Source organism: Miscanthus floridulus, chromosome 16 (assembly GCF_019320115.1).
Source record: "Miscanthus floridulus cultivar M001 chromosome 16, ASM1932011v1, whole genome shotgun sequence".
NCBI classification, from domain to species: Eukaryota; Viridiplantae; Streptophyta; class Magnoliopsida; order Poales; family Poaceae; genus Miscanthus; species Miscanthus floridulus.
The window spans coordinates 43397632-43420315 of record NC_089595.1 but is presented as its reverse complement, the minus strand read 5'-3'; the positions used below and the strand labels follow the sequence as shown (position 1 = coordinate 43420315).

General features: G+C 46.3%; 2 protein-coding genes across 3 annotated transcripts in view; one reads left to right on the top strand and one right to left on the bottom strand.

The window, feature by feature from the left end:
• Positions 1-3286, top strand: part of LOC136510628 (bidirectional sugar transporter SWEET3a-like) — a 36848-nt gene extending 33562 nt beyond the window's left edge. The window contains exons 4-6 of the mRNA XM_066505016.1: positions 1819-1979; positions 2081-2206; positions 3149-3286. Of these exons, the coding sequence (XP_066361113.1) occupies positions 1819-1979; positions 2081-2206; positions 3149-3286 (425 nt within the window). The remainder of the gene's footprint in view (positions 1-1818; positions 1980-2080; positions 2207-3148) is intronic.
• An 894-nt stretch (positions 3287-4180) lies between these two features.
• On the bottom strand, positions 4181-16555 carry LOC136513064 (uncharacterized). Of its 2 annotated transcripts, XR_010773285.1 has the most exons (3): positions 16112-16555; positions 14541-15987; positions 4861-4966 (listed from the first exon to the last, which is right to left on the bottom strand). XR_010773285.1 is itself a non-coding variant. In XM_066507062.1 (2 exons), the coding sequence occupies exons 1-2, from the start codon at positions 16507-16509 to the stop codon at positions 4549-4551; spliced, it is 816 nt and encodes a 271-aa protein (XP_066363159.1). In that variant the 5' UTR covers positions 16510-16555; the 3' UTR covers positions 4181-4548. The 2 variants fall into 2 exon arrangements, 1 of the variants encoding a protein (XP_066363159.1); XM_066507062.1 differs by lacking the exon at positions 14541-15987 and having other exon boundaries at positions 4181-4966.
• Positions 16556-22684: the final 6129 nt, after the last annotated feature.

The following is a 22684-nucleotide window of genomic DNA, read 5'->3' as shown; positions in this document are numbered from 1 at the left end:
TACCATGCTACCCAAGCAAAGAGAAGGGGATGGGAAAGCCTTGGTGGTAGTTGGCCGCGTGGAGCGCCAACTCCGGTGAGGTCCCGTCATGGCGGCGGTGGTGGAAACGGCGAATGCGCCCTTACCAAGACCCAATTGGCACGACTGAGAGGTGGAGGAGGTAGAGGAGAACACGGCGGAGCTATTGACGAGCTGGCCAACACGTTTTTGCAGTGGCGAGCGAGCTAGGCGACGGCGAAGCTCGGTCGGCAACAGCGGAGCTGTTGCGGCTCTGTTGCTGCGTGCGGTGGAGGCGAAGGAATGGAGAAAATGGGCTGTGAACCGGTCGGCAGGCGCATGGGGTGCTCATGTCGTGGCTGGCCGTGCCAGGGCGTCCGTGGCACATGGCAGCACGATCAGACGACCGGCGACGCGCGGCGTACACGCGGCCATCGAATCCTGAACCTGTCGAACACTGTAGCTTGTCTGAACTCGATTCAGTTTTCAAATGAACCGACTGACAGGCGAAGTTGACAGCGTTGGATCTCTTAGACCGTGACGAATTAGTGGAAGTGATGTATATAAAAGTTATAGAGCTAGGGTAGGGCTACAACTTTGATTTAGAAATCAACAGCTAATTCTCCCTGGATCATTAGTTGTATCAAGCCAAAGTTGGCTCGATCCAACTGGAATGGTATGTATGACTTAGAAATTTTTCTAAGTATGAAACCAGCTGGGAAACTTGACTCGTGGGCCCTGTTTGAGTATGTTTTAGCCATTTTCATGAGATAGTCATATTGAGACTTTTGTTCCTTGATAAATTGGCTACAACTTTGGTAAAGGGTGCACATCCATGCAAGGTCTCTAGGTTGGACTTTTGAATCAGTCAAACAGTGGCACTCTATAGGTCACCCTAAGTCAAACCTCCACCTAGAGGGCAATTTAGTCATTTTGGTCCACATGAACAATGTCCCATCAATTACCCTAAGTGTAGTTAAGGTGTATTAGACCATAATTAACCACTCTACACAAGTGTTACACCAACTTCTAAGGATCACATGTGATGAAACAACAAAACACTCAATTTACCCTAATGTTGCAATTCCATGTTTCACATGTTTCATGCCTTTGTTGTAATTTTAACTTATCATATTCCTACCATGTTGCCATGTCATGTTGCACTACTACCATTCACGAGCAATCAAGTATGAAACAAACATAATTGAGAATGTTGAATATACATGTTTCAATGACAATGACATGATGAAGTAGATGATGCACATGTTTATGAAATGAGATGTAATTTTGTGGAAGCCAACACACCTAGGGGTGTTACAGATGCTCCCCGCCAGACCTGAACCTTTGCCACCCTTCGGGGTCAGGGACGAGAGGCCCTGCGCTGCTTGACGAAGCGCAAGCGCTCAGTAGCAGGACGACGCGATGCACCACGGACTGCACGCACAGGAGCAGCTGCCGGGCCAGGAGGCGGCCGGCCCGCCGCAGCACTCGCTGCCGAGGTACCCGCTTCCGAGCCCGCCGCAGCACTTGCCACCGAGAATGCGCCCGAGCCTGCTGCGCCGTCGCCTGGGGAAGCCCGACTCGTGTTCGATAGGACGACCTCGAGATAGGAGGGAGGCGCCCCGTCGTCGTCCGAAGACGCCGGGCTGGAGTCCCCCCCCAGCGCTCCTGCTTCCCCAGCACGTACAGGGGTGGAGACCGACGTCCGGGGGGAAGAACAGGGGATGGTGGCCGACGGGATAGGAGTGAGCTCCGGCGTGGGGTTGAGGAGGAGGCGAGACGTCGGGAGGGGAATCAGTGAGAGAGAGAGCCATCATGCAGTTGTGTTCTCTCCCGCGGTATCACTGGTTCTGGCAATCTTCTGCGTGACTGTATTTACCTCAAGCTTTATAGTCCACACCCATCATCTGCGCAAGGTATTTGTTGGAAGTATTGGTATAGAGAGGGCCATATCGATGTACAGCTCTCCGCTTGTAGCTGTGGTGAGTACCGTCAGGCGTCAGTTGTAGCCATCATTCCTGAATTAAGAAAGTCTTTGTTCGCACCTCATAATTGAAACCTTTTCATATTCCTACAACTGCAGAAACAAGTTATCAGGACGAAAAGTGTGGAGTTCATGCCTTTCTACTTGTCGTTGTTCTACTTCTTAGCCAGCTTAATCTGGATGATTTATGGAATCCTTGGAAGAGATCCTTATATATCACGGTCAGCATGCAATCTGGCTTTACAATAAGTACATTAGGAAGAAGTCTATTTTTCGTCATCAAAATCAAACTATTGCTCATGTCCGAATTTAGCTAGCATACTCTAAAGCTGAATATCTTTTTTTCCTCGAACTACACAAGAGAGTTGTATGCCATTTCATTAAAAAGAAAAATAAAAAGATACAAAAGTGAGGGAAGTAAGCCCCCCCCGGGCCACACGCACCCCCACACACATAGTCAATACAGCACGCTAAAAACCGAATATCTTTGGCCATCAAAATATAAAACCATATATCTTTGGCCCTCAACTTTTTCAAATATGCTTAAATTTCCAAAGAATTCATAACTAAGGATTTGTAAATAAAAAATTATAAAACTGGTACCATTTTTTCTAAATCTATTGGTAGTTTATTTAGAATTAATTGGACAATTGGTAGAGATTTATTGCTTGTAACTGCAACTGTTATTTATTTAAATTATTGTTTTGTGCTTTACTTTATGTTGATTACATGATTACATGCTTAAGCCCATTCCTTTTTGGAAATCTATTGCCTAGCCAAGCGATCAATATTTTTTAGAATGAATAGTTCTAAACAGAACACTAGATATATTATACTTTTAGGGAAATTTTGATATTGGTGTCATTTTTTTTACAATTTATTAGTTGTAGATTTGTAGAGGTTTAATCACATTTCTGTAATTTTGTAACACACACAAAATTAAACCATCTTTTAAACCAGCTTTATTTCAAGATTTCTGGTTTTGATACTTCGACGTCAAAGATATCCGATTTTAGGATTTGATAGGCAATACTGAATTTGGACTCGAGGGCCAAAAATAGACTTGTTTGAATACATTGTTGTCATGAAATTCTTGTGCCTTTGTCGGGCACTATGGTTATCACCACCAAATATAGTTACTAACCAACTCGTTTTGTTCTGATGAAGACGCCAAATGCTGCCGGATGTTTCACTGGCATTCTTCAGCTGGCTGTGTACTGCATTTACAGCAGATGCAAGGAACCTACAAAAATACTCAGTGATATCGAGCAGGCAAATGACATGGCCATGGCGACTAAGCCTTAACTCGAAACAGGACAATACATGCAGTCTATTCTCCAGAAACACAATTGTACGTTGTGCAGGCCAGGATGTTGTTTCGGTGAAACAAAGATTCCTTTATTTCCTTAAAAAAATATGTAATGCTAAGAAATACAATGGTCATAGGAGTATTTGTACCCAGTTATAGGTTACTCCACGAGCTAACTTTGATGGTATCCATGGTGGTTAATTAGGGGTGGAAACTGTCGGGAATGGATGGAAAACTCTCTAACTGTTTTTAATTTCATTTTACATGGAAACCGAAACGGAATCAGGAATGTCGGTCAGGTAAAAAGAAACAAGAAATCCGGGATATCAGGAACGATACAGTGCAGTCGAATACACGATAACGGACGGGAATGGTAAATAAAATCTGAAACAATGACACATGTAACCATTCCAAGTGTTCAACTCAACACAATAGATATAGCTATACATATATACTAGCAAATAGTCCTGTAATATTGTAGATATTTCATGACAGATTAAGAGAGTACATAAAAGACGCATGTGCCCTCACTTTATTTCCTAATCTGATGTTATGATCCACATGATTAATGGTGATTGGCTGATAAATAGCAAGTAACAATATAATGCCTACCAAAATTATGCAACTATTTAATGCAAACCTATTTTGTCCCTAAGAATTTCTCATATTTGAGTATAATAAATATTTGAATACTCTATATTCAGGACAGGAGGTAGTAGATTGGTAGATAGAATCATAAAGGCATACACAAATACCTGAGAGAAAAAGAAAAGAGAAGCAGTGTTGATAGCTGACAAAGGAAACTAGCTTTACCAAACAATATTTCATAGCTCCAATGATCTTCACAGATTAAAGCAACAGGAACGTAATACAATGAGATGTAACTAAACTCAGATCTCAAGAGAATTTCACATAAACAGGGAATCTGTGTTTTCTGCACTGCACTCATACAACGAATGCACCTTTTCATGTGGCAAAACTTCTGCTCCAAAAGCAAAACCTCGCGCAACTCAAAATAGAAATACATCACTACAGTACATGAGGATGCACAAGTTTCCCAGACATCTTTCAATTGCAGCACCTGACAAGAACAGCTTGCACGGCTCGGCCATGATGGACATCTATAGCTATTTTATCTAAATCATGGATTATAGCTGTACATACACGGCTGCTACAATTAAGTACTACTCATAGGTAAGTAGGTATAGTGCATTCCTGGCAAATTGGGACATTGGGTACATCCTCATCCAAGTCAAACTCAACCAAAATGAACCAAGCGAATCAGAGATAGACATGATGCCTCAAAATATGTTGGTTTCGGGGTGGATGGGCATCCAATTGATCTTATAAGCTCTACGACCCGCAATACCTTGAACTTTGTTGGTGAATTCCTGGCAATATTGTCCACCTTATGTTCATAGATCTTTCCATTTTTATCCAACTTATACTCTGAGGTGCCATCAAAGCGACCATTGCCCTCCCACGGAACTCTAGGGATGCCATTGACAATCCATCGAACCATAATTACATTCTCTACAGGCTGCCATATGCTGACAATGTCAATCCATGCCGCCTTGAAAAAAATTTGGCCAGTAATCCGCAGTGCCCAAAATATTCTTTTGTAATTACTGATGCCTGTGAAACTATTGAGAGGATCTTTGAAGATAATATCATCTCTGGCAAGAGTAAACGATATGTTAGGATAGAAAAGGTATTGAAAAATAAGCCTGCAGAGATGAATATGCCAGATTATATTAAAATCTACACGGGTGCACTATTCTATGCCATAATTAACTATTACAAAATACTGGGAGAGCCCAAAAAATTGCCAAAATGTTTCTGCAACAGCTAAGTCAGTGAGAACCATAACCCATTTCAGGTACTCCTCTGAGTGCCATAGCTGACGAAACTATATATATGCTAGCAATTTATGCTATGACAACATAACAAGTTTCATAGTAATGGAATGGGACTAACTATATATGAACCAGGAATAGGTAGCCCAGCTCTGGCAGTAGCACATTGTGGGAAGAACAGCAGCACAAGATAAGATAGCTTAAGTTTAATCTGGTAGTTTGATAGGAAGTTAACTTAAGAGTTTGAGACTTTTTAGATTCAGGGTCTTAATATCTTTGGTAGTTGGTTTCTGTAGATTCGAATGTTAGGGCTGATTCTACATAAGAAGTTAGCATGTCATCTCAGAAATTAAGCACGCAATGCCATCTCCCTACAATCCTTTGTGTCTATCTCTGCTTTTGCCCATGCCAAATTCTCATTCTTCTCTGCCACGAGCCCCATTTCTCTCAGTGCCAGCAGCTGTGTTATTTCTCCCCCCTTGCTCTGCTCCAAACTACTTGTTGCAGAGCCATGTATTCTCAAGGCATTTAATACTTTTATAGGTCTTGCACTGAAGGTAGCTAACCCCAGTAGCTCAGAAAGGCACACAGCAATTTGGTATCAGAGTCTCACCATGGCTTCTGTTGCCAACAAGATGAACAATAGAATTTCCAGTCTTGTGATGAAATCCCACAAAACTTTCCCTCAACAAAAGGAGAATTTCCAGAGGATGAGTATAGTGGCACTGTGTTAAGTTGTCCTGATGGCGCTCCTTAAGTTGCATGGTCTGTTACTTTACCATGGAAAAGGATGTTTTTATTCAAAGTTGTCTACTTGTATACCAGAAACTTATCACATGGCATGGCTTCAGAAGAAACAAGTGCTGGATGGATTTACACAACAGGTGAGGAAGCAGGGTGCCCAGCAAACATGGAAGAAATATGGCCGCATACAAATATGAATTCAGTAGAGATATCGATAGGAAAGAATACAGATTTGAAGAGAGAGAGAGAATAAAAAGGATGATGCTGTTTATAATTTTTACATTAATATCCTTGGGACGTGCTTGGACAGGGAGCATAAAATTAATTTGGATGAGTTAAAGCTTAGTTCTCATGGCCTCGTTGTGCTCTGTATGCCCTTCACTGAGGAGGAAATGTGGAGAACGATTTGCGAGCTGCCATCAGACAAAGCTCCGGGTCCCGACTGGTTTATTGGTAGGCTCTACAAATCCTGCTGGCCGATCATAAAAGAGAATGTTATGGCTGCTATCTTTGCGGTATGCAGTAGAAACCATGGTAATATGGGGCTGCTCAATTCTGTCTATATCATTCTTCTTCTCAAAAAAGAGGCCCTACATATCAAGGATTTTTGACCCATCGGTCTTGTGCATAATTTCGCTAAAGTTATCACCAAGATTCTTGCTGATCGTTTGGCTGGTTGGCTCCATGAGATGGTTTTAAAGTAGCTGGGTTTTTGGTTCAATCTGGTGTGGTAGCCTTAGCGGGTTGCTAGCTACTTCTTCAACCAGGTGCTCTTAAATGGTGTTCCCAGGGTTTTCATCCACCATCAAGGGAGGAATTCGCCAGAGGGATCCCCTCTCCCCAATGCTCTTCATCCTTGTTATGGATTTCTAAGCCACAGGGATATCTAGGGCGGCGGATGATGGTGTCTTGTAGCCCCTCTCTTCGAGGGCTCTGCAACACCGTATTTCGTTGTATGCTGACAACATGGTTACCTTCCTATGGCCTTCTGCCTTGTATATTACTATAACTCTTGACCTGCTGCAGCTTTTTTGTGAGGCCTCAGGTTTGAAGACAAATATGCAGAAGAGTAATGTGTATCCCCATCCAGTGCACAGAATCAGATATCACCACTGTTCAGGAGCACCTTCCCTGTGAGCGGTTTGATCTCCCGAGCAAATATCTTGGCCTTTGTCTTTGAAAAAACTTGCTAAGACAAATTTTAGCCTACTGTTGACCAGATTGCAGACCGTCTTCCAGGATGGCAAAGCTGATTTACTGACCCAGGATGGGAGAAGAATTCTGGTTCAGTTTTTTTATCACCTCTATGCTGGTTTATCTAGCTATGGCAGTGGATCTTCCCCCATGGGCGATCAAAGAAATTGACAAAATTCGGAGAAGATTCTTGTCGAGAAGAACGAAAAAGGCAAACGGTGGGCACTGTCTTGTGGCCTGGGTCAGGACTTGCAATTCCCCTGAGTGAGGCACCGCTTTCATCCGGAGAGCCACAACCACCGCTTGGGTCAGGATTGCAACAAATATTGGTCGTCCTTCCCTGTACATATTCATCAATGTGTAACACGTCCGATAAGACGTCCCCAACCCGCAGTCAATGGGCCAGCCGCGGCCCATAAGAAGGGCGCGAGCCCAGGAATGGCGGCTGCGCCTCTACGTTTTCATTCCCCATGAAGGAATTAGAAGGATAAAACAGAAATAGAAAGTAAATTAGGAGTTCCTTCCCCCCTGAAGAAATAGAAAGTAAATTAGGAGACTAAATGGAAGGGGCAGAAGGCGAAGGAGGTGGAAAATATCGGCTTCAAGCTCTGGTACACAGGGACAATTTCAAATAAAATTGGAGTAGGAGTTTTGATTGATAAGAGCCTCAAGGATGGTGTGATGGAGGTGAAAAGTCAAGGGGATAGGATCATCTTAGTTAAACTTGTCATTAGTGATATGGTCTTAAACGTAATTAGTGCGTATGCCCCCGAAGTAGGCCATGACGAGAGTGCTAAGCGGCTTTTCTGGGAAGACTTAGATCGCTTGGTTAGAGCTGTCCCTAGTAGCGAGAAATTCTTTATAGGAGGTGATCTTAATGGTCATGTAGGTACATCAAGTGCAGGTTTCGAGACGGTTCATGGGGGTTTTGGATATGATAGTAGGAACCAGGAGGGAGAGGAAGTCTTAGACTTCACCATAGCTTTTGATCTGATGATAGCTAACACTTTCTTTCGTAAAAGACAGTCCCATTTAGTGACCTTTAGTAGCGGCCAGTACTCTAGCCAAATCGACTTTGTCCTTACAAGGAGGGATAAACAAACATGCGTGGACTGTAAGGTGATACCTGAAGAATGTGTGGTCGCTCAACACAAGCTAGTGGTGGTTGACTTCCGCTTTCTGGTGCAAGCTCGTGGGAACGAACAAGCTAGGGTTGTTAGAACGAAGTGGTGGAAATTAGAAGAGGGAGGCATCAAAGGTATTTAAGGAAAAGGTCATTAAAGAGGGCCCTTGAAAGGATGAAGATGCAAACAACATGTGGGAGAAGATGGTAACATGCGTTTGGAAGGTTGCTTCAGAGGTGCTTGGAGTGACCAAAGGGAGCGGATGCGACTCGAAAGGCACTTGGTAGTGGAATGAAGATGTGCAAAAGGCTATTAAGGAAGAGAAGGAGTGTTATAAGCGCTTGTATCATGACAGGTGTGTAGACAATATAGAGAAGTACAATGTGGCAAAGAAGACTGCAAAACGAGCGGTGAGTGAGGCAAAGGGGCGGGCCTATGAGGACCTTTACCAATGTTTTAGTATGAAGGAAGGAGAGAATGACATTTATAGGATAGCTAGGGCTCGCGATAGGAAGACAGGGGACTTCAACCAAGTCAAGTGCATAAAGGATGAGAGGGAAGGATGGCTAGGGCTCACGATAGGAAGACAAGGGACTTCAACCAAGTCAAGTGCATAAAGGATGAGAGGGAGCAGCTCTTGGTGAAGGAGGATGAGATCAGACATAGATGGCAAGAGTATTTTGATAAATTGTTCAATGGTGAGAACGAGAATACCACCGTTCAGCTGGACGACTCGTTTGCTGACACTAACAAGCACTTTGTGCGAAGGATTCAAGAATCGAAAGTCAGAGAAGCCTTGAAAAGGATGAAAGGGGGCAAAGCGATGGACCCTAATAGTATCCCAATCAAGGCGTGGAGATGTCTCAGGGATATAGCTATAGTATAGTTAACCAAGATGTTCAACAATATCTTTCGATCGAGCAAGATACCTGAGGAGTGGAGAAGAAGTATATTGGTACCAATCTACAAAAACAAAGAAAATATCCAAAGTTGTACTAATTATCGAGAAGTTAAGTTGATGAGCCACACTATGAAGTTATGGGAGAGAGTCATCGAGCAGCGCCTGCGAGGAACGACGTAGATATCAACAAACCAATTTGGTTTCATGCCCGGAAGGTCAACCATAAAAGCAATCTTCTTAATAAGACAAGTGATGGAGCGGTTTAGAGAGCAGAAGGAAATCCACATGGTTTTCATTGACTTGGAGAAGACTTATGACAAGATACCAAGAAATGTTATGTGGTAGGCTTTGAACAAACATAAAGTCTCATCCAAGTACGTGACCCTCATCAAGGACATGTACAACAATATTGTGACTAGTGTTCGAACAAACGATGGTAACACAGATTACTTCCCGATTAAAATTGGACTTTATCAAGGATCAACTTTAAGCCTGTATCTTTTTGCCTTGGTAATGGATGAGGTTACCAGGCCTATCCCAACTTACTTAGGACTGAAAGACTACGTTGTTGTTGTTGTTGTTGAGAGTTTGGTTTATTTAGGAAAGGGGAATCCAATCTATAAAAATATCTCCCGTAGTTGCTTGGAACACAAGTCCTATAGGGACAATAAATATAGGAAAGATGCAATCAAGCAAGAATAGAGCTATTGCTCCATCCTCTATCCCTCTCTCTCTCTCTGCGCTGCCGCCTCCTCTTCTCCTCCCTGCGCCGCCCCCTCTTCCTCCCCTAAACCCTAGCTGCCACCTCCATAGCCGCCGCCACCCTAGCCCAAGCAACCCTAGCCTAGCAACGTGTTACACCTAGTATCTGGAGACCAGATCGATCCGATGTCCACCACCACAATGATCGCCGACATGAGGAAGTAGATCGCGACCTTCTCCACCTTCATGAACAACCGCTTCGACAAGATCAACGCGAACTTCGACAATCTCAACGCCCGCCTAGACAACATCGAGCGTGCACGCCCTAAGGTGGACGCCGAAAACGACATCCACAAGGTCCTTGATAATTGGAAGAAGTTTGTTGAGCTCTTCGCTCGTCGTGAAAATTCTCCTCCAATAGCAGACCCACCTCAACCGGAACTCACCACTCCGGAGATCGCGCACAAGGGAGGAGCACCACCACCAACAACGCTCTTCTCACAGCTCCCTCAACCGATAGCAGATCTTGAACTGCCTTTGGGGGAAATCTACGCAGCGCCCATATCTACATCAGCAATACTCGCACCAAGGACGCCCACAAAATCAACATTAACCATGGCTACAGTCACCTTCGGCTACATCAACAACCTCTGGTATGCATCTTATCATCTAACAGGCGGTGCCCAACAGTGGTACATGCGCCTCACGCAGGACAAGGTGGTGACCGATTGGGCGTTCTTCGCCCACTGCGTCAACGAGCACTTCGGGCCCCCTACCCGGCACAACCCACTGGGCGAGCTCGTGTCCCTGCACAAGACCGACACCGACGATGACTGCACGGAACGCTTCCTGGCGCACGTGGCTCGGGCCGGAGTACTAGACGAACAACAGCCATTGAACATCTACACCGTCGGGTTACTCGAGCCCCTGCAGACCGACGTCGAGTTCCAGAACCCGCAGGACATAGAGATGGCCATATCCCTCGCCAGGGCATACGAACAATGCCTAGCAGTGATCTCCGACGCCAACAAGTCAGCAACCTCCAAGTCGGCTAACCGACCGTTGGCCCTGAAGGCGCCTTCATCGACGACCATGACACCGACATCTACAACAACGACACCACTAGCTACACCACCACGCCCCTTCAAGCGCCTCACCACCGAGGAGATGGCGGAACGCCGCCTATCGGGGCTATGCTTCAACTATGATGAGCCCTTCACCCGCGGCCACAAGTGCACGCATCTCTTCGTCAGCACGGCCATCAACAACTACGACGCCGACGACGTCGACGATAGCCTCCTCATGATGATAGGTTCGACACAGTCCGCTGTTCGCGGCTGCCGCCCGACGATGTACCTTGTAGGAGCAGTGTTGGGCACTGGCACCCACATACTGATCAACACAGGCGCCACACACAACGACATCGACATCATCCTCGGTACATCGTGGTTGGCGAACCTTGGCCGTCTCACGTGGGACTTCTCCGCCATGGAGCTACAGTACTACCGCGATGGGCGCCCCATCTCCTTCACCACCGTCCTTCCTCAACGTGCTCCACAGCCCGTCCTCGCCCTACCAGCGCCACCGCCTATCACACTGGCACCACGGGAGCAGCCAACACCACCACAGGCACCATCATCGCCACATCATGAATCGGGCGAGCCGGTCCAGTCTCCCCAGCGCCCTCGACTACGTCAGCACCATATGCGCAGTCTTCGGCCATCTTCGCCGCGCCATACTCCAACAGCAGAAACTACGCCACATCGCCCTCGCCATCGGCAACACCATCGGCAATGGCACTGCCGCGCCAGCTTGGTCCATTGACCAAGGCCTGCTCTTCTTCGACAGGCGCTTCTACATCCCAACAACCTCACCACTGCGACTAGACCTGCTGGAAGTGCTCCTACTCAGCGGACCAGCACACATGACGTACCTCGTGCTCGGCTACCACCCACCCTCGACGGCGCCTCAGCATAATGCTGCCCCCTCGGGTATTCTGCTAGGTTGACCATGGCCACAGGGCACAGTCTCCTCCACTACGGTGATCTTCCTGGCGACTTGGGCCGCCAACTACTCCGCGTCGACAACGTCTACATCGGCCTGCAACTCAACTCCGACCGCCCTCGACTTTCCCCAGATGAATTCAATGGGGGCGACTTCATGTTCGGCACCATGCTCGACTTGACGCCGCCGCCGCCTTCACGTTCCACCTCAACCATCTGGCGCCGAGTACCTAGCCACATCCTTCCCAACGTCGGCAACCTCGCCTCTCCGCCACAACCAATGCACCAGCTCTACATCAACGCCAGCATCCCTCGCCCCGTGCTTATGGCTGCCCGCCAAGCTGCAGGCAATTTGGGAGGCACCGGAACCTTCAACTGCTACATCTTCGGCTACTGCCACTATTGCCTCGAGTTCTCCGCCGACAACATCAACTCTGAGCCGATGCACGACACTCTAGGACATCTCCTTGTTCGCATAAAGTAGATACCTTGGGGCAACAGGCTCACAACCGATGGAGTCAATGACTGGACAATGATTCAGCACGAGGACGCGTTGATCAGAGAGGGGGGGGGAGTGATGTAACACGTCCGATAAGACATCCCCAACCCGCAGCCAATGGGCCAGCCGCGGCCCATAAGAAGGGCGCGAGTCCAGGAACAGCGGCGGCGCCTCTACGTCTTCCTTCCCCTGGAAGGAATTAGAAGGATAAAATAGAAATAGAAATTAAATTAGGAGATTAGAGTTTGGTTTGTTTAGGAAAGGGGAATCCAATCTATAAGGATATCTCCCGTAGTTGCTTGGAACATAAGTCCTATAGGGACTATAAATATAGGGGGATGTAATCAATCTAATCAAGTAAGAATAGAGCTATTGCTCCTTCCTCTATCCCTCTCTCTCTCTCTCTGTGTGCACCGCCTCCTTTTCTCCTCCCTGCGTCGTCCCCTCTTCTTCCCCTAAACCCTAGCCGCCACCTCCATAGCCGCCGCCACCCCCAGCCCAAGCAACCCCAGCCTACTGACGTGTTATACAATGTGTCCGGGCTTTCTTCTCCATGGCGATCTGTACCAAAGTGAGTGATGAAGCACGCACCCTCTTCTAGTTAGATAAGTGGATACATGGTCAATCCGTCAATGTATAGCTGATATTGCTTCCTGTCTCTTCGCCATGGTGCCCAAGCAGAGAGCCAACAACCGGACGGTTTTGGAGGCTCTCACTGATCTGATGTGGATCACTGACTTGCAGGGGGCCTTGTTGGTGTCCTTGCTGAATTCCATGATCTATGGGATCTCCTTGCTCAAGTGATATAGCATGGCAGAGTGGATGACAGGCAAATTTGGCGTCTTGCAACTTCCAGGGAATATTCAGCAAGGTCAGCTTATGTTGGTCTCTTCGAAGGATCAGTTTCTTTTGGCCCTTTGAAAAGCATTTGGAAGAGTTGGGCTCCGGGTAAATGTCGCTTCTTCATGTGGTTGGTTGCCCATAACAAATGTTGGATGACTAGGTTTGGAGCATCCCCTCAGCCCTTGCTGACCATTGTATCATCAGGAAGGTGAAACAATTAATCACCTTTTGGTGGCATGTGTTTTCGCTTGGCAGTTTTGGTTTGAGTTGCGGTGATGGAGCTTGGCCATGAATAGAGAGGACGCCAAATATGATTTGAAAGGAAAAATAAGCACATCATTAGAAACTTTACTAGTTTTGGGGTCCTTGGCCCACTTTGGTCCTCACTAAGCTCCACCATTGCTGCGCTTCTACAAAGGATGGGGCTTCAGAACCTCTCCCCCCATCCAGGAGACTCTTCCTCTGATGACTGGTGGTCTAGAATCAACGAAGGGGTAGTCAGGCAGGTCTGGCAATGTCTCAATTCTATTATAATTCTTGGAGCCTAGACCACTTGGAATCATTATAATCACTGTGTTTTTTTATGCAGCCTCGCCAAATCTTAAGAGTATCACACTGCTGGCCATTGAGGAGATGAGATTATGAGGTTTGCCAGAGGCGAACAGCATTGCTTACCTAGCTGCCTTGTCTCATGAGGGGACTTAGAGGTGTTTTTTCCTCCTGGTCATGGTAGTGTTTTGTGGTGTAACATGGGCGATCTAGTCGCTCCAAGGAAGTGAGTGTGGTGCAGTGTGGTGCGGTGTTGGTGTATGTTCTGTAAGGGTTTCTCTACCCGGTTTTCTCTTCTTAATATAATGATATGCAGCTCTCCTGCATCTGCGTGTTCAAGAAAAACACGATCCATTCTAACTAAACAAAATGCTTAAATTCATAGTCAATCTAACAGATGAGAGTTAAAGAAATCAGTTGCTCCTGCAACCGCCACGATGCACCCTTAAGTAATCCCTAATAATTTAGCTACTAAAAGAATCCTACATTTCCAAACTTCCTTCGGGAAGAATGGAGAGGATGTGCAACATAAATTCCTAGGTATAATTAGGAGTGATGCCAAAGTGATTTCAACAAAGCTCTCCACCAAACCTGATGGGTTCAAGCTTCAGAGTTCAGACCCGAGAAAAAAGTTGTCTTTGAATCACCTTGAACATCACATATTGTTAGGTGATAAATCTGTTTGCTTCTGTGAATACTCAAAATTCATAAAATTCAGGCAATAAACCTACTTATCAATAAGTAAACATCATTACAACTCATCACAGAAAAAACATTTTAACCTAAAGCATAAACAGTGACTTCAACATAAACGAGCAAACAACTTTCCACAGACCAGAAATTTGAAAATGTAGATGGAAAAGTAGCATCGTCAACTTTATATCCTTCCAATTAGGATCCATGTACTTCCATAAGTTATGTTGGTTATTCCTTTTGAATCTTCCACGTACCTATTCAGTTAAATTATGATTACCTTTAAGAAAGAAAAAACAGTGTTGATTGCTGAAATATCATATTCATCAAGTAAGGTTTAATGTGTTTTGTGCTTTTATGTCATCCATAATACTTTGCATACTCAAGGCGTTACTTAGTTATTGAGTAAATGAGATCATTTTATGCCAACCTATATCGAGTGTTACTTCTTAGGTCAACATGTTACTTTCTTTTTAAAAAAAAAACTTGACCTGTAGGGGTTAAGACTGCCCCCATAGCATTCCAAATAAGAAGAAAACCTTCTCACCAAGCCGAGAAAACCTCTGAACCCCTGCCCCACCCTTACACGGTGGCTTTTCGTCGCCCAAGTGAGAATTGGGCCGTGCCCCCCCCAGTGCTTTGGATATGGGACGGACGAGGGGATTTTTTTTAACCTCAGCCTGAAATTCGCTCTCACGGGGAGTCGAACCCAGGACTTGAGGAGTGCCGCTGGGTACTCTGACCAACTGGACTAGAGGCCCTTTGGAGTGAAAGGCTATATATTAATTCCTGATAACACATAGTATTTCAAAGAAGATTTGCAACCTCCCCAAGTTCCCTACAATAAGAAATCGAATGAAATTTCTAGATCCAGAAATGACCAGCCATTCATCACAAGGATAAAAAATTTTTGGTCTGATCCCATTTTTTTAATAGAATGTCTAATTATGCGATGGCTCCATATTTGTACCTGACAGGTTACAATTTTGAATCTTGAATCGACTATATATGAATTAGAGACAAGAAACTTTCAAAGTTACAATAATAGAAATGGTCAAACATCTCAAATTTTATATTAAAAAAAGTCAATTCGATTGCAAGTGTACAACCTGCTTACTGGAAGAAATAATTTAGAAATTGTGTACTAGTTAGATGCTTACCACATTTAAATACAGCAGAATTCAAATATCACTCAACAAAGAGCTGATGTTCTACATTCACCCATGCACGTAATGGACTGGAATTGGAAAAGTTACCTAGGCTGAAGATACTTTCTAGTCTAGAACCAAATTGGGTAAAGACTGGTGGATAGCTGAAGTAGGAAAACTGCGACTAAGTTAATTAAAGCAAAAAATCACCATGTAGACATTATTTTCTTCAAACTTCAACAAGGATTAGAACCAAGCATAAATTTGACATAGCAAGGACAGGTAACTTTCATCTTACGGCTGGTTATACAGGGCCTGAAAATATCAAAACTCTTACAACCCCTTGTATCAGTTCGACCTAGGAGCATCTCGACAAACTACCCACCATTTCTTCCCTAATTCGTCTAGATGAAGTAGATGGTATTAAAGAAAACAAATTTCCTGCAGCCAGTAGAACAAAAACTGAATCGAGTAATCCACCATTCACCACAATTCACAGCGACTGTCTCTGCAAGCAGCTTGAGGTAACCGAAAAGATTGAGGAAATAGAAAAAATCGCACGAACCTGTAGACGTGGAAGTTGGGTTCCCGGTAGAACGCGACGGGGAGGTCCTCCCGCAGCGTCCGGATGGCGTCCCCCATGTTCACGTAATACTGCCCCTTAGCCTTCTCTCCGTCCTCGACACCCTGTCGCCTTCCCTCCTCCGGCTCCGGTGGAGGCACCGACGGCTCGTCTGGTGCGGAGAATAGCGGCGGCGGGAACCTCCTCTCCCGCACCGGGTCCGAGACTCTAATCACAATCTTCTCCTTCCCCACTCCCTTGGCCCCTTCCTCCTCCTTCAAGCGGCCACCGGACGCTGCAGCATATACTGTGAATCGACCGGCGCGGCAGCTCCGGTGGACCGCGGCGGCGGCCGGGCGCCGGACGCCGGCGACGTTGGGGAGCTGAACCAGAAGGACCATGCGAGCGAGGGTGCTTTTCCCTTTTTTTCTTTTTGTTATTATAGTTATAGTACAAAAATAATAACTAAATAAGAGACGAGATTTCTTTTTCCTACATTAAATTAAAAGATAAAAGATGGATTCGTGGACTAGAGGATATTCTATACATTTTATAGAGTGAAATGGTATTTCCTCTCTCAATATTCTCCACAAACTCGCGTTTCTAAATTTTTAGTTCCTAGTTTGGCCGGGAAGGGGGAAAAAGGGCCCATTGGGTCTGTCTACCATCCCCGCACAAGGAATCTGACACCCGAGTGTCAGATGTCTATTGAGCACTCGATTCTACCCATCATGGAAATCGAGTGTTTGAGGCCCAGGAAACACTCGATTTCCGTAAGCACACGATCTACATGTAAGGGACCAAATATAAAAGATCAAATAAATAAAAAAATTAAAATAAAAAATAGTAAAATAAGAATAAGATTAATAAAACAAATCAACAGATTATTTCTATGAAAAGCAAATGGTAAGAGTTTCAAAGAAAACATACAAATTTAAAATAAATATGCCAAACAAATTAACAGATTATTTATATGATAGATAAATTGAAAGAATTTCAAAAAAAAATCAAATAAAACATACACATTTCATAACAAAAGAGAAAGAACAATAAACAATCAGTTTATACCAATTAAACATAAAATTTACACCAAAACGAAATAGTAAAATATAATAATTGTAAATTTTTAATTAAAATAATATTTTTCTTTTATATTAAACTAACCCGCGATAATAATCGACGGTCCAGCAACCAGCCAGCCATCCGAGGTCCCTGCTAATTTAAGGACGAGGTGACGTGACCGAGGTCCCCGCTGCACCTGCACCCACCTGCAACTACTGCTCCACCGCGCATGCACAGTGCACCTACAGAGCACAGAGCAGCATGCACTACTCACCGCTAGCACTGCAGCAGGCACTGCACCACGCACTCAGCACTCAGCAGCGGTGCACGCCACACCCAACACGACCTGCCACCTTGGGTACCGCGCCCGCTTGGTAAATCGCCTCCGTTGACAGCGCCGAATCGAGTGACAGGAGCCTCAGGATCACCAGAGTGAGATTCAGATACAGATTTAGCCTAGGCCTGGTTTAGATGGTAGATTTTTGTAATCTGGACATCGTAGCACGTTTTGTTTGTATTTAACAAACTTTGTTTAATCATAGATTAACTAGGCTCAAAAGATTCGTCTCGTGATTTACAACTAAACTATGCAATTAGTTATTTTTTTTACCTACATTTAATGCTCCATGCATGCGTCCAAAAATTGATGTAATAGAGAGAGAGTGAAAAAACTTAGAATTTGAAGATAATCTAAACAAGACCCTAGTTCGCGTGCCTTAAACCCAACTCGATTCGTTTTTTTATCCGAAACAGTATTTTTCTCTCATAAATCTCTCCAAATTCATCTAAATCTCTTCGAAACTCCTCCAAACGAACGAACGGAGCCTTACTGATTTTATTTCAAGCTTAAAATAGTGTCCAACAGTTTTCCGGACCATTTTGGTCCTAATTCTGAGATGGGTCCACGTTTTAGAGTGCACTTGCTAACTTTTAGTATGGAAACGATTAAATTAATATTTTAGTACGAAAATATCTAAAATTAATAGTTGACGTTAGGTGCTAGCCGAAATTGTTGACCCTTGAGGTAGTGCGACCATGAACGCAAGGATATTTATCAAGACAAGATCATGTTTGGTTTTTTACTAAAATTCTTATCACATCGAATATTGAAATACATACATAGAGTATTCAATATAGACTAATTATAAAATTAATTACATAATTTACGACTAATTTACGAGATGAATCTTTTAAGCTTAATTAGTTCATGATTTGACAACGTGATGCTACAGTATACATGTACTAATAACAGATTAATTAGACTTAAAAAAATTGTCTCGTAAATTAACCTCCATCTATGCAATTGGTTTTATAATTAATTTATATTTAATGCTCCTTATTAGTATCTAAACATTTGATATGACATAAATTTTAGGAGCCACTAAAGAACCAAACACCCCCTAAGAACATAACATTTAAGTGTTGTCGATGCAAAAAGTGACCAACAAGTAAATATTTATAATTTTGCCATATATTATGATCAGATGTGGCGTAGCACTAAATGACACAGGATTTATGCTTGTTCAGGCAACGTGCCCTACGTTCAGTTTCAGCCGGTCGAAGACTTTATTCCTGAGCATAGGTGCTCGAAGCTCGCTGTGGGATTATAAACGAGTAGAAATAAGAAGGATGTGTTAAAGGCCCGGTCGAACTCTGAACCGAAGGGCCGAGAGTGACAGGGGCTCTAACGTGCGTTAAGTTTAGGACGTATGCTCTGTGAAGCTTTAGAGTTCTAGGGCTATTGAGTTATTTGAGTTCTCAGATCCTCGAGTGCTCGAATCGTCTAGCTTCTCTTTTTTAGAGAGCCAGAATAGTCAGATCCCTTTTTATGAGAGAACTCATCCCCTTTTATAGTCAAAGGGGATGGGCTCTTACAAGTCAGAGAAAGAGAGAGAATGTATACATGTGCTACCTAGTCTTGTTGCACACGCTGTCGGGTACGAGACGGTTGTCGGCGCCCACAATACTATTTATGTCCAGATGCATGTGGCAAGCTCTATTGTATTCGCCTGGTATGGCAAATATCGGCGCCTATAGTACTGTTTGGGTTCATACACGCCTCGAAGGTTGCATAATGCCTATCTGACATGGCCTGGTGGCACCGTACTACAGGTGCGTAGGGTATGGTAGGGTACGGTCCTCGGTATTGCTGTTTGACGTGAGCGTCTTACCTTATCTGCTCCGCCTGATCCCCGTGCCCTCACCGAGCGGGCGTCCCCAGTCGGTCGTTCTCAGTCGGCCCTACCCGTGTCGGTCGGGAAGAGCTGTAAACAGATGTCCAGTGTATCCCCGGTCGAAAATGGAGGTCGAAGACGGAGCGCCAACCCAAGTGTCGGGCGCGGCCGAGGGTTCGGGCAAGACAGAGCGCCAACCCAAGTGTCTAGTGCGGCCGAGGGTTCGGGCAAGAAAGAGTGCCAACCCAAGTGTCGGGCGCGGTCGAGGGGTTGGGCGAGATGGAGCGCCAACCCAAGTGTCGGGCGCTGCCGAGGGGTCAGTCTAGTTTCGTGCATTACCTCGTCTGTGGTTTCCGTAACCAGAAGGGTTGACCTAAAGTCGCTTGCCTCGATGGCTCTAGTGACGTGCTCGGTGAGCTTAATAACAGGTACGTCTGAGTGGAATCCGGGTCCGTCATTCGTGACGGGGTCGGCATAGCCCTCATGTGCCACTGCTCCTTAACCCGCCTCTCGGCAGATGCCCGAGCTGTTCCAAAGACCGGCTCAGGTGGCCCACTGGCCTCCCTCGATGGAGATTCTGTGGGCATGGCTCGAGATCAGGATCAAGTGAGAGCCGCTGGGGCTCATCTATGTTTTCTCCACTGGCTCTGTTTGATGTGAGGCGGCCTCGAGCCCTTTGTGGGACGGCCTTTGAACCTTGGTCGGTCGTCGCTCATATCGAATGAGGCAACTACTGCTTTATGATGCAACACGAAGCGTTGTGATGCAATAACTGCATATGCAATGCTTGGATGTATCATGTATGGGATGAATGTATGGATGAATGTATCAGAATGGATGAATGAATGATTATGTACTAGAAAACAAAAAGGGGGTTTGGTGAGGTTACCTTGATGGCTCAAGTGACGGGTCTAGGGAGCTCCTATCGAATATGTCTGAATGGGATTCGTGTCTGTCGTTCGTGATGGGGTTGGCATAACCCGCATGAGGCATCTCGCTGCTCCTTACTTGTCTCTCGATAGCCGCTCGAGCCGTCCGATCGACTCAGGTGACCGTTGGCCTCTCCTCGATGGAGATTCTGTTGGTAGGCCCTTCCAAATCCTGCCTAGGAAGGTGGAGGATCGTTTGCATGTAGTTGCGCCTTATTTCCCGTGCTTGGGTTGTGGTAGTGGTGGGCCTTGCCCAGGCCATGTCCTGCTAACCGAGCGATGTTTTGTTAGGCAGGGCGTGTCCCATCAGCCATGGCCACGTCTCACCACATGCTGTTTCGTATTAAATAGGGGGAAGGGAGAGGATTTCCCTCCTGTTCTTTTACCTTCCTTCAACCGCTGTCGTTCCTCCTTCCTCCCTTTCGCCAAGTCTGTTCGTGTGCCGCTACGGTTTCTACGAGAGAGGAGGGTAGAGCGAGGGAGAAGAGAACTCATAGATTCATTCGTAAATCCAAGGCGCGATGTCAAACTAGACGGCTTCCAACGTGGATGAGGAGGTGCTAGCCACCTTCACCGAGAAGGGGCTACTCCCATCGAAGGAGGTGGCGCATTGGAGGGCTCCTACGCCAGGAGAAGTTGTTCCGCAACCCAGGGCCGATGAGGTCGTCTCCTTCCTCGCCTTGCACGAGCGCGAGCTCGGGTATCCTGCACACTAATTCTTGCATGGGCTCCTCAACGAGTGGGGCCTAGAGCTGCAGCACCTCAACCCAACTGGGGTACTACACATCACTGGCTTTGTCACCGTCTGCGAGACCTTCCTCGGGATGGAGCCGCACGTGGACCTCTTCTGGTGGATCTTCAGCGGGCGAGCCCTGTCCGAGGGGAAGCCGCCTAGAATGGCGTCGGTTGGGGGATTTGCCTTGCAGAAGAAGCCAAAGACGTCAATCCTCTACCCTGCATACTCCCCCTGTGACTCCAACCGAGGGTGGCACGGTGAGTGGTTCTACATCAGGAACCCGACGGAAGTGCCATTCCTGACATTTACTGGTAAAAGGCCAGAGAGGAGGGAAAGCTAGTCGTGGAGTCCCACCGGTCGATAGAACAAGTCGGGTTATCGAGACAGAGCTTCAGAGGCTTTTGCAGCATGGTCTCGACGGGTTGCAGGTCTTCCATACCTTCTTCCACCGTCGGGTCACTCCATTGGTGGAAAGAATGTGACCGATGTGGGAATACTCTGGCCCAATGGATCCTGACCACATGTCGCCGAAGGAGTTGCCAAAGGATGAAGTCTGGAGTCATCTCGATTGGGTGCTGTAGTTGAGGGATAAAGACTCCCTCGAAGGGGCACCCGGTCCCCTTCATGCTGCGAAGCTGTCCAACTTGGTATGCCCCCCCTTTTTGTGACCTTTTCCTTCTTGTTTTGATGTTTTGATTGATTCTGAGTTGTCTGTTTTGAAGGAACTCACGGGCTATAAATCCCAGTCGCATCTTCGAAGAGGGCCGAAAGGCGAGGCTCGGCAAACTACCCAGAGGGAGGCGGTGCTTGCCAAGAAGAAGAAGAAAGCCGAAAAGGCCCTAGAGGAGATTCGATAAGGAGAAGGAGACCAACCAGTGGGTCCGGGTGGGCGAGAGCCTGAGCGATGTGGAGGCAGAGCTTGAGTTGGAGGAGCCCACGAAGATGGGTGACGACACAAGTGCCTTGGAGGATGAAGAAGTCAGGGGTGTTGTTGTGACCTCGGTGAAGCACGTGAGCCAGCGGCTATGTCCGTCGGCAGTGGGCGTGATGTGGAGACGTGCGATGACATTCCTGAGTAGAGGAAGCGTGCTGCGAGTGAAGACACCACCCTTGAACAAGAGGCAAAGCGGGCGCGGTCGCTGCGTGCTTCAGAGGTGTTGTTAGCTTCATGCCCCCCTGCTCCGAATGTGGCGGAGCACGCCGATCGGTCAGGGGGACGTGATCGTTCCCCTGCATATTTGGGGTCAGCGCGTGTGCGCGACCCCCAACGAGGGGATGCTCTGCTAGTTGCTCTAGTGGTTTCGCCATGAGCTGGTGGTCACAACCGTTCATGGGCCGATCAGGGACCGGTCGGGTCGGCCCCTCCCTCGACCGATGCGAGGGGGCACGTGTTGCGACCCGCAAGTGGTCCTCCTCTGGTTGTCTCATCGTTAGCCGGTTGGGGCTTCAGGGCTCTACCGCTTTCATCTAGGTATGCATTCATGCTCCTCTTTGTTCTCATAGTTGAGTTTTTGAGTGTGACTAACCTACGTTTGTTTGACAGCGGGCAGGGGTTGGCGAGACTAGGAATCTCCCCGCCTCCCATGCGAGAAGAGTGGAGACCCAGCCTACAGCGGGTCACGATGAGTGGCGGGGGAAGTAGGTTGGCAGCGGCGCGACCTTCCCCACTGGGGGT